This window comes from Thunnus maccoyii, chromosome 13 (genome assembly GCF_910596095.1).
Source record: "Thunnus maccoyii chromosome 13, fThuMac1.1, whole genome shotgun sequence".
In the NCBI taxonomy this organism is placed as follows: Eukaryota; Metazoa; Chordata; class Actinopteri; order Scombriformes; family Scombridae; genus Thunnus; species Thunnus maccoyii.
Genome location: NC_056545.1, coordinates 22448100 through 22460433, shown reverse-complemented (window position 1 = coordinate 22460433; position 12334 = coordinate 22448100). Strand labels below are relative to the sequence as shown.

The window sequence follows — 12334 nt, the reverse complement described above, 5'->3', positions numbered from 1 at the left end:
TTATACTTATGTTACCTTAACTGATGGCGATGAGGAAAAGGAAATATTTTGCACATTTATCTACTCCACGTGGCAGCTGAGTAATAAAGATAATAGAGAAAGAGAAATGGGACAAAACCTCTCATGAATTTTGTGTAAGAATGTTTTAAAGTTTGAACAAATAAAACAGGATGTAACTAGAAACCCCTATCAACCTGTGGATAGTATTATAAGCTCAAGGCCTCATCTGATTGGCATCATGTTTTTTTTTTTGTTTTTTTTGGCCTAAAGCGAAGGATCAGCCCTTTCTTAGTGTGTTGTGCCATTTTTCTCCCCCCTTGTTGTCTAACCATCTGTGGACTGATGGGTTTTCTAGCTTTTGGGTGGATCAACTGCACACATTGTGGCTTTTTTTCTCCATGATATACTGCAATCAGGTGTTTTAGTGGGTGTCAGATTCATTTTGTCCAGTTTTTCTCCCCAGTTTTATAACAGATCTGTTTGTGTTTCTGAAGTCTCCCAGTGGACTCGCATCCAATTACAAGCTGTCTCTCTTGCAAAAAAAGATGCTTTTTTTTTTTTTTTTTCTAACACCGATAATGTTTACTTTAAAGCTTGTGCAGGCGTTGGTTTGGGGGGAAAAAAATCATTGAATTTGTATTGAATCAGCAGCAGAGTCCAGTCAGGAGACTCCAGAAAAGCTGACTCACAAATAATCATTTCAACACTGGGGGCTCTAATCCAAACACACCTCCTCATTTCTCTGTGTGGTCACCGACGTGAGGGAGAGAGGCCTCGGAGGCTTTTTTTTTTTTTTTTTTTCATTTCTTTTTGGGACTGAAGAGTTTGGTTTGAGTACTCGAGATAAAACACAAATCAGCATCTCGGGTGCTCTGGGCAGCAGCATTAACTGGTGTCTCGAAATTATTCTGGTTGAGTGTGAGAAGACTATGATTCATATTTTGAAATCTTATTTTCATATAGTAGATGGCTCTTAGTCTCGCCTCTAAGCATCAGATTAGTTGATGACGAATACAAATAACATTCTACTGTAGGTGGAATAAGCTTATGTGACTGTCTTTTATACTCAATGTTTTGATTGTATGTGGGATTTTTTTAATAAAATTGTGATTTCTCTTAAAAATGAATTTGTTCATTTTGGTCTGCTGCTTAGATTTCATTTTAAAATATTTTTAATGTCACATTTTCTCAAAAGGCTCAACTGTTGGTCGATTTTCACCCACATAAATCGTTTTCTATCCATTTAAATGCAGCCGATATTACAACTTGAGGGACTGGGACTGAGTCATCTGTAGTCTTTATGATGGATCGTGAAAATGTACCCAAGGCAAAGATTCAGTAGTTTCAGAATATTAGCAACCGTGATAGACAGTCGTAAACCCGACTCTAACATTTGCAACTGCCTAACTGCATAATGTGCTGAAAGCTGGGGTGAGTCAGACGAGGAACAAACAAGGTTGAGCTGTGACGCACCATGCTCTGCCACACCTAGAAACTGCAGAGATGCTGGAGGATCAATGTAGTGATCAAGGAAGTGGTAAAGGTCACTTTGAAGGACGCCAAGGGGGCAAAGCCAAGTCTGTTGCATGTGTGCGGTTCGGTGAAAAGGTGACAGGTCTAAAGGAGCTGTGTTTTGTAATTGTTAAACAGTTATGGACACCAGAAACACCCTGATTGCAAATATGTGTCAAGTGAAAAATGAAAATCAGCCCCAATTAGTTTGGATTCTGCAGTGCTGATAATATCAATATGGATCACAGTGTGCACATGTTCTGGTTCAGGCAAAGACTGCATGTGCTCTACAGTATATTTCTCCAGGATTAAAAATAGTTCCAGGATTAGGATTATATTGTCTATGTATAAATGAAGCAAAAGACAAGTGGTGCTTTGTAAAACATCTGGTTTATCAGCAGTGGAACGCCTCAGTCGTGTTACTAGAAGAGTGTGTATAATCTTTATAAACACACTCATCAACCTTCACATGATCCAAAATAAGACAGCTGTCTCATGTACCATTTTTTGTGCAAAGAGGTGAAGCTGAAGCTTAATATCAGTTTCCAAGTGTCTTCAGTGTACTTAAAAGATAGATTCACAATTTCCAAGTCTGTCTTAAAACAACAGCCTCACTGTAATCATTCCTCTTGTTTATGTTGGCTATTTAAAGATCTTTTCCTAATCCTTCCCTTATGTAAGTGATGTGGGACAAAACCCACAGCCCTTGTTTTGTGCAAAAAAGTATTTAAAAGTTTATCTGAAGCTAATGTAAAGCTTAGCCATCCAAATCAGTCAAATCAGGGGATATCTTCCAAAGTTACTGTCTTTTAGTGCCAAATTCCCTCTTTTTTTTTTTTTTTTTACGATCCTTCCACTGCAGCTAGCTAAAAGTTAAACACTCTCCGAGGAAACACAAAGACGGAAATTTTTAATTAAAAGACTGTGACTGTGCAGGATATCCATTTTATTTGACTAACTATATGCTTCAGATAAACTTTTAAAAACATTTTTGCACAAAACAAGGGCTGTGGATTTTGTCCCCCATCACAGTGTAAGTGCATTAGGAAGGGATCTTTTAATGGCCAGTATGAACATGATGAATGATTACAGCAAGAAAAATACCAGTATCAGTGTTCATTTGGGCACCTGACCGATGTTTTAAGACAAACTTAAAAAACTGTGAACCTGTCCTTTAAGAGCAGGATATTCATATGTCAGTATTGAAGAGTAGCAGCAGGACAGTGGGCGTACAGGCTGACCAAGCATGCAGGCTTTGCAATGAATGGAGCAGAACTGCAAATATTTTTGCAGTTCCAACTATAACTATAATGCTTTGACCATCAACAGGTTATAATCGTAACTCTTACCCACTTGGTTATTTGGAGATGAAATGCAATTAACTTATAAGAATAATCATTCTGAACCACACTGGATTGGCTGAAAACAGCAGCTCCACAAATCCAAATGCTACAAACTGACCTGATTGGAAGGACTTAAGTTTTTTATTTATTTTACATAATCAGAAAGGAAGCTTTGGATCAAAGGTAAGTTTCAGTCTTTATTTAGTGAGAAGAAAAGCTGTATCATGTCCACTTGTGATGCATTTATGAGTTTGTATGAGAGTGTTTGAAAGTGAGTTTAAATTTAACACCTCAGTTATCATCTTAAGTCATACGTGCGTATAAAGACACAAATATTAATTCCAACTTTTCCAAGTATTTACTACAAAGTTGCCTGTAAAAAAAAAACAACATTTGTGTCCCTTGCATGCCAATAATGTTGTCATGGCACCAAGAAACCTACATTTGATAATAATGACAATGCCAGAGACGATCTAGTAAAACGTGAAGTTGCTCATAGTAACACTGCAGATGTGATTATGCTCCATAATTTAATTGAAAACGCGTGCAGAGATGATACATATGACCAGCCCTGCAGTTTAATGAAGACACAACTGTGACAACGTGTCTTCAGTAGTGGGAGTTCAGGGAATTTCAAGACAGACTGAAAGATGTGTGACCTTTAATAACCCCTGTGGTTCTCGGTCAGCATTTGTCAAAATGTGACCACCAAGAGAAGACTCCAGACAAAAAGCTGTTGTGTTATATTTATTATCACAATAACACAACAAACTGAGCAACTAGATATCATTAAACAGGAATACTTTGATTTCTTTACTGGTGAAACAGTTCCTTAATGACACACAATAAACCCAAAGTCTCAAGATAGATACAATCACTGTAAAGCTACATATGGCACTACTGCACGCAGTATTTTAGATGTCTTCAGTACTTAATCACAAGCATGTCGGAAACACCTTCATTACTCAACAACAGCTATGTGCATTTACATTGTGCTTCAGTCTCAGAATTAGTGTGAGCAGCCCACATACGCTAACCTGTGCTTACATTGTCCTTTTTTAAATTTGTTTTGTTTTTTATAATACCGAGCACACTATGCATACGCAATGAACAAACACACAGGGACAGAGTGCAATAGCTGCTGGCTGCATCGTACTGCTTGAATAATTTAAATGTGCAGTAACATTTTTGCACACAATGGAAAACTCAGACAGAATTGACATCCACTATGTCCACTACAACAAACAACAGTCACCATGTAATTACACACAGGGAATCTGTTCAGCACGTTGAGGATGGGAATGGCCACTTTGAGGGGAAAATCTGTTACAAAATAGAACTCATCATGCTTTCTGCATTTTCAGCTGTTCACTCTATGAACATATTTTGTCCCAAACGAAAAACAAGGCAGCCGAGACTTTCTTTGTATTGCCATTAGGAGGCAAATCCTTGTAATGCTGATGAGGAATAAGAGAATTGATTTGACACTGACAAAATGCAGGGTGGATTCAGGGAGATACGGGCACAATTCCAAGCAAAAAGTCAAAATTATTACAATGCAAAAGCACAACTAAACACCTCCTAAGACCTTAACACCTGTCTCTGATTGTTAACAGAGCAAATCTGGGTTTTGTTCAATAGTCTGAGGGACTGTTGGAAAGTTATTAGGGAATGAGGGATCAGAAAGGGGAAGGGAATTGAAAGGATACGTTCATAATGAAAGCCTTAGTGTTCAAATTGGATTTATTGTTCAGATGCGTTTTTTTTGTCTGGCTGTTAACATCATTTTTATAAATGTGGCCAATATCAGATTCCAGTGTGAACTGGTCACGGTCCTGAAATGACCCGCATGCCCAAAAGAACAATAACACACGCAGCACACTGTCGTATGAGGCCGCTGAGGTCAGCGTTTACAGTTTCATTTATAAGTTACTGAGCAGTGGAAGCCAGTGAATTTGTGAGCGGATGATAACGAGGACGAGCATGAGGAGAAAGAGAGCCAAATTTTTAATTTTGCCTTTTTGTGGAGCAATGGCTGCTACTTCTGTACGGAGGTGTGTGTGGATGTGGAGTCGGAGACAGGAGTGGTGGAAATGATGAGATGAATGGCTTCACAGAAACAGATTTCATCCAATATTTCAGGAAGTCAAGGGGCTACTTTTAACTACATCTGTCAGCTCTTCTCCACAAGAATCTCACAGCAGGACACTCAGTTCAGGTGACCCATCTCACCGAGAAAGCGTGTAGTAGTCAGGTTGTATTGTCTGGAGTGATGTAAAGGTCATATAAATTCCAATATGACTGTTCAGACTGAGGTTGCATTGCAAAAAATCAGACCTGTATCTGATTTAGGACCACATATGACAGTGGTCCAAATCAGAATCGAACAGATCAGATTTGATGTGATTTGTGCTGTTCAAACAGATCTGAGTCACATATGAGCAAAAAAATGGTAGGGTAACCTGACTTTTTTGGGAGAGTAGGGGATGGTCTATAATATTTTACTTCAGCCTTCTTTTCAATATAGTTAATAGTTAATAAATAGTTACATAAAACACAACTTTAACTTGGTGGTTAATAAAGGTGCACTTTCTCAAACACACATCAGAAGTTCCATTAAGATATAATTCAGGTTTGCATGTTGTACCAATTTAACACAATGTTATATTATTTTGAATTGTTGTGGGGAAGATCTTGCAGGGTTTTTTTTAAATCAAGAGGAAGGTTTAAAGAAAAAAGGCAGGCAACTCTGGAGAGTTTTGCTTTTTTACAAGGTGAATAAAGTTATAAAGTTCACCACCTCAATAATTTGCATACAGTCCCTAATTAAACTCAACCTTGGATCTCAGTTATACCTTTGAAATCAGGTGTTTACATTCACAAATACAGAACTGACAATATCACCACAGCTAATTTGAGAATGTGTGCCCTCAGAAAACGGTGTCATATTTCTATACAGTGAATACAACTACGTGCTGAAATTTAATCCACAGAGAATGATGATTCACAAAACAGCTATATGGGGTTTTAACCCCTCAGATACATTAAGGATTTATCATTATTCAAACTTTAACCAAATCAAGATGTTTGCTGCCAACAGGTGATTCATAGATTATGTTTTTATATGTTAGATGAGTTTATCTTCTAGCCATAGAGAATCATCACATTACATTATCACATTCTCCTCAACAGGGGAGGGTGACTGGTACAGAGCCCCGCCAAAACGGAGCTGAAACAACCAGAAACAAAGTCCCTCAGGTTCATTGAAATCCTCTCTCTGAGCTTTCTGAAAAGTGGGCTCTTAGCGATTCTTTCCTTTTCAAAAGTCTTCATCTCGAAAGGGTGACATGCTTTGCATCCAGACCCCTTTCAGTTCTGACCTTTCGTGATCTTTCATGTCATAATCAGGAGGGATTTCAAAGCATTAAACAACACTGCGCCCGTGGTTGCCTGTTGTTGTTAAAACTTCCATTTGTGCCTCTGCTTGCAGAGCACCATGCTGAAAGTAGCCTTCATGCCTCCCTGTGGGCATGTCACTGTAGCTACACCAGGCCAGTCTGCATGTGGACATGGAGAGGGTAGGGGTGGTAGACAAGCGGGGGCTGGGCCTGGGTGATGAAGTAGCTGCTGTAAATCGGCTCTGTCATGTAAGGAGCCGGCTGATAGAAACAGGTGACGTTGGCTGTGTTGGGGATGGCGTTCTGCTCGCCCAACACCCTCAGGGCCAGGACTGTGATCATATTGAGCGTCTGTCTCCTCTCATGTCCCATCAAACACACCGTGCTCTCGTCTATCACGCGCCGCAGGGTCATCAGGTAGTCGTACTTGCTCGCCTCCTCGTTGCCGATGAAATGGCACTGCAGGTACGCCTCAATCTTCCGCTGTTGCTCGCTCACGTCAGGGAAGTCAATGAAGAAGCGGGAGCACATGTATCGCTCCAAGGACTTGATCTCTGTCTCGCTGGCTGGCCTGAAGTTCCTCACCAACAGGTCGCTGTACTTCAGCAGGCCCCCTCCTCGGATCTCCTCTGGGTTGTGGGTGGCAATGAGGCGGTGGCGGAGGTGGTCCATCGCCTGCTCAAAGTCTCCGTACATGCACTCTGCTTCCACAGTGATGGTGGACTCCCCTGCCGCCCCGGCCCATGAGCTCAACCCACTGCTGTTTGGGACGGTGTCTGCCAGCTCATGTCTCTGCTCATCAACCTGAGGCTGTGTGGGGATGTTTGCTGCACATGTGTGGCTTGGAATCTCTGAATCGGGAGGCTTCTTCGAGTGTTTTGGCTTAACAGTTTGTTCTATGGTTTCATTTGAGTCAGTCCCACCCTGAGGTGTGCTGGCTGGACTGTATGTGGGAACTGTGAGGGTGTCTGTGCCCTCAAAGGTCTCCTGCATGGAGCCTGGTACATTTGAGCAATTAACTTTAGCGCTGTCCGGTAAAGGAGGCTTTGGCTGAAGTGGTTTGGGTATTTCTATCGGTGGGAACAGCTGTGTTGTAAGATCTGACAAATCAGTCAGTAAAGACCATTTCTCAGGGAGTTGTTGTGGCTTACTGAGCATTTTCCGAGACATTTTTCTTTGCAATTTTGGCGAGGGGCAATAGTCTGGTACAATATCCTGTGATGTGCTGCAAGTTTTCTTAGCTGGGGGAGGAAAGGAGAATTCAAGATGTGGATCTTGTAGGTTTGCAGTATTTTCAGTTCTGCAGACAGCAGCGTCTACTTTAAACTGAGTAATTTCTTCACAATGGACTCGTTCCTGCGGGGCTGAATTTTCCGTATGCTCTGTGGATGCTGTCTGGGAAATTTGTGACTCTGATAGCTCTTCTTTACTCTGAAGCTTTAAACATGCATGCATCATCAGCGGATTCCTGACATCTGTGAATAACGTTTTAGGGGATGAAACTAAAGGATAATCGCTGTGAAACTCTCCTTTCTCTTCGCCATTTTCTCCACATAGCTCAAAAACAATGTCCTCCTCTGAATGAACATCCTCTATGCCATCCACTTCCCCTTCCTCCTGCCGAGATGTTAGCTTTGAGCTAATGCCCTCAGGTTCCTGCTGTGCGTCATGCTTTCCATCTTCATGCTCAGCCTGTGTATGTGGAAGCTCTTTCTCAAGCACAGTAACTGCTTCATCCTGAGATGGACTTTCTCCACCGGCTGCCTTTCCTGAGTCTTTTTCGCTATCCCCTGCAGCAACCTGAGGGATGCTTGTTTGCTCTCGAGCTTTTTTTTCATCCTCATTGTGTCTTTTTGACAAATTCTGAGCATTCAATGCCAACTTTCCTCCTTGTCTCCTTTCAGTCTCCCAGTAGGACTCCAGCATGCGATCTAATATGATCTGGAAGGAGTCCACACTGAACTCAAACTGTCTTCGAAGGGCACTAACAAATCTAAGCCCCACGGTTTTAGCTTTGTTGTTAGACAGTGAGATAAGGCTCCATCTGTCATGCTCATTGAAAACTTTGACCATCTTTTGCACATATGCTTCCTTCATTGTCAGGCAGGTGATCTTCCGTCTGTTAACTCCACAAGGGAGGAGGTCTCTTAGGCTGCCTAGCACCACCTCCTTAATCACCTGGAAGTCCTCTTGCCTGGGCAGCTCCACTCCAAAAATGATGTCTAAGTCTCTGTAGCCCAGGCCGTTATCCCTCACCAGGACATGGCTGGCAGTGGCGCCATTAAGGCGTATATCTCTAACCTGGATGTCTCTTTCCACCAGCCGATCCTTCACCACACGAATGATGTCTTTCGCTCTCACCTGCAATGTAGGAAAATTCCCTCGTCCGTGGATGGGGATCACCTCAGTCAAGACTTTGTCCAGAGCCTGGACCTGCTCGAGGGTCAAGTTGTGGAACCTCTTCTCAGTTTGAAGCTCCATAATTCTCACCTGTATGAAAGACTGAAGCAGTACAACAGATTAGAAAACATAATGCAACCTTAAAAAAAAAACTGTTTATCTTTCTAGAGCAACATAATCCATTAGTTGTGCCCTTTTGTTTTCTGTGCAGGATGCCCTTTTCAAATGGCAATGTGTTTTTTCTTTACACGTTGTCTGCATCATCCCAGCGCCTTGTCTACATCCCTCTGCCTGAGTATATTTTTGACTCATTTGTTTACTCAAAAGTCTATGCCTTCGAAGACTTGGCATTTGCCTTTTTGTTTTCCTCTTCTCCTGAAAGTGTCAGATGCACAAATGCAGCCAAACAAATACGTATAAATGGAGATATTTTCACCCTTGTTTCTCTCAGATTGCAATACGTGCTTCATTTGAAACACAGCAACTGCTCTGATTCCCTTCAATATCCAGCATAATGGCCTGAAACATACTGTATGTCAGCTCTGAGGTCTGAGGATGTCTCAGTGATTAACTCGGTGGCAACAGCATCATAGCATGTGGTGATGTCAGCTGAATGGTTTACATACTTTACAGTAATTGCATAATAAATGCTCCAACATAAGCCACTGAGGATGCACTGTAGCTAATTTAATTTTCCCATGTTGAACTCTGTAGTGAACTTGCACAAGGAGATTCAACAACAGATTGATTTGCAGCGTGCAAATAAAAATGCCACATTTCTTTAACAGATTATAGCAGAGTATTCTACAGATCAATGACAGTATGGTTGATATAAAAATAACAGATATTTGCTTCAACTAATCTAAAGCAAAGGATAATTATGTAAGATGTGACTATTTGAGCTGTGAGTAAGTGAATGCTTCCACTTTACAACCCCTCCCACATTGCATTTTGAGTTGTGAAAGGAACAATACAGTAACATTATGACTGTCACCAGCAGTTTCTCATGCCATTTTACTTGTTGGTACCACAAGGTAAACATTCAGTATTCGCCATGTTGAAAGTCCTCCATGTCCTCATATGCTTGTCTGCCAGCTACAGGTGACTCACCTGTGTCAACCATTCAGTGGCTCTATAATATTGTACCTGTATGTTTAAGCTCGCTTCCTCTGAAGTAGAAGTGCTGAATCTAAGCTTGTCATGCCAAACAATGTGCAAACAAGACTCCATAATGTGGCTAATAAACAGTACGCTCTTGATGGATGGTGTGTTTACTCCTGCTGTTTATTCCTGCTGTTAAAACGTTGTATTTGTAAGAGGGAAAAAGGTACGTCATCATTAATGTATGCTGACTCACTCACCAAAGAGGCAAATGTCAGACTTTTAGTAGCCTTTAAAAAGAGCTTCATACTCTCAGATAGCTTTATGACAACTTCAGGGATCAGTTAAAGATAGAAGAGGGAACGTGGAGGATCCTCAGGGTGTTTTGAAGGATAAATGCTCTCATCATCCCATATACTGGATGCAATAAAAGATAATGGACTTGTTATTAAGTTCTTTTTATTATCTACTTTTAGATTTAACCTTTTCTTTTTTTTTGCTTTAATGTTTCATTCAGCATCAGCACATACTGCTGAAAATATGAATACATTTCCAAAAAGGATAATGATTAAATTTAGACATTTCTTACTAGTTTTTTTTTTTTAGTTTTGAGGCAAATAATTTAAAGGAATGTATCTCAAAAATACATTTAAGTGTATATTATATGTACAGCATATAAACAGGGAAATCTATTCTGGTTATACTGCTGTTTATTTTCTGTTTGAGTTAAATGTCCCCGTTACGTGAATCATTGTAGTTTCCTAAAGGCTGCAATAAAATCTGAGGATGCACCAATTTTCAGGTCATGAAACCTTTGTTGCTTCAAGTAAAACCTTATCACACATTTTGAGGAGGAGGTCAGAGGTGATTCCTGTTAACATCCTTATTATACACTTAACCAAAAATGTGGTTAAATGTCAATACTTAATTAGAAACTGATTCCAAGAATGTGCCAAATGTGTAATTAGAGATGATCAGCATTATCAATATCAGCCAATATAAGCTTTAAAATAACATTGATATTGGTCCAATTTATCTTTTTTTATAGAATTCAATTCTATTTTTTGTGCATTTTTACACATAGTTTAGATAAGATGCACCTGCTATAAAAAAATGTTGCATTTAATAAATTAAATTAAATACAACTAGAATGAATCAATTTTAATATAAATCATTTTCAAAATGTGCTTCATCTCAATTAAAAAAGTCAATAAAAGAGTAGCCAACCCTCTTGATTTTACTGATATTGTTTTCAGACTGACCAGGTCATGTAAACAGCATCTGCTGGGTGCACAGTATGAACAGCCTGTGTCAGTGTTAGTGGTCATCAGTGTACATGTGGTGACGGTGACTGGGAGCACTGGGAAGCATGGCCCACAGCAGCCTCTAGTGAATCTCAGGGGTTACATCAGCTCGGTCCTGCAGCAGGACTGCTCTCCTGCCACTTGGCTTCTTTATAGATAAGACTATATGAGTCATACAGCTACTGAATGAAGCACCGCTCATTGGCTCCTCCTGGATTTATTTCCCTGTGCGCAAAAACGACACAAAATGCACCACATAAAGCAACGTTTAGGGTTGTGAAATTTTTAAAAATGACTGAACCAGTAAGACTGGTGAATGTATTTGGCGAATATAGCGTATTGCAGCCTATATAATCCAGCCTATAGACAGTCGTGACCTGGAGACATACATATTGATGGTCATTTGCTAAACATATGGCCAACAACATTTTGCACAGGACACTTTGTTTGTTCTTTAATGTTTTTTTTTTATGTTGTCAAGCCACTGAACTTAAAATGTATCAACTAACTAGCTAAATCATCAATCAGTTCAAATTGAGTCATCTTTATTTTATGGTACAGATTGTGTACTCGTTGCAATGAATGCAGCTCACAAGTTGACAGTCAGTCTAGGTTAAATGAAAAGGCTGAAACAGTAACGTTGACGACGTGATAATACAACAACCGCACAATTAAAAAAAACTCACCTTGTTTGTGGCCAAATTAAAATGGAGTAAAGCCAGAGTAGCAGCACACAAAAAAGAAAAACACACAGAGAAATATCCAACAGGTTTATCCGACCCCTTGAATAGGTTGATGCTGAAGTTAACACGGACAGTTTCCTCTCAGCGCAGGAGCACTGTTGCCATGGCAATCAGGCGTCACGAAATATACGTTAAATCACGACGCTCGGTCTCTCTTCTAACTGCCAAGTGACGAGCACTCAAGTTGGAAACAAACATCGTGTTTTAGGGTCATTCAAACGCATCTTAACAGTTTGCTTAAGTTTGACTTTTATTGACGGAGCAAACACCGATGTGTCAGGCTGAGGTACCGGCGTGCCACCGCACTGTTGCGCGGTGAAACATCACATCAGACGGGAGTGAGTCATCCTCTCTCCCCGCCGTGCTCCACACCGTAAATCTAATCATCCATCAGCCGCTCTCACCGCCCACTACTCCTCCGGTTAAACACCGCGTTCACTTTTATCTGCCTGCACACACTCCACAGAGTGTAACAAAAGCGGAGAATAGAGTCAAAACAGTAAAATTGTCGTGTTTTAATGTTCACGGTTAGT

The 12334-nt window shown here is 40.5% G+C and overlaps 1 protein-coding gene across 3 annotated transcripts; it reads right to left on the bottom strand.

Moving 5' to 3' along the window:
- Positions 1–5959: 5959 nt before the first annotated feature.
- On the bottom strand, positions 5960–12237 carry LOC121910373. 3 transcript variants are annotated; one of them, XM_042431579.1, is made up of 3 exons: positions 11745–12237; positions 11017–11283; positions 5960–8755 (listed from the first exon to the last, which is right to left on the bottom strand). In XM_042431579.1, the coding sequence occupies exons 2-3, from the start codon at positions 11080–11082 to the stop codon at positions 6398–6400; spliced, it is 2424 nt and encodes an 807-aa protein (XP_042287513.1). In that variant the 5' UTR covers positions 11083–11283; positions 11745–12237; the 3' UTR covers positions 5960–6397. The 3 variants fall into 3 exon arrangements, with proteins under 3 accessions (XP_042287513.1, XP_042287514.1, XP_042287515.1); XM_042431580.1 differs by lacking the exon at positions 11017–11283; XM_042431581.1 differs by lacking the exon at positions 11745–12237 and having other exon boundaries at positions 10982–11069.
- Between the last annotated feature and the right edge of the window lie 97 nt (positions 12238–12334).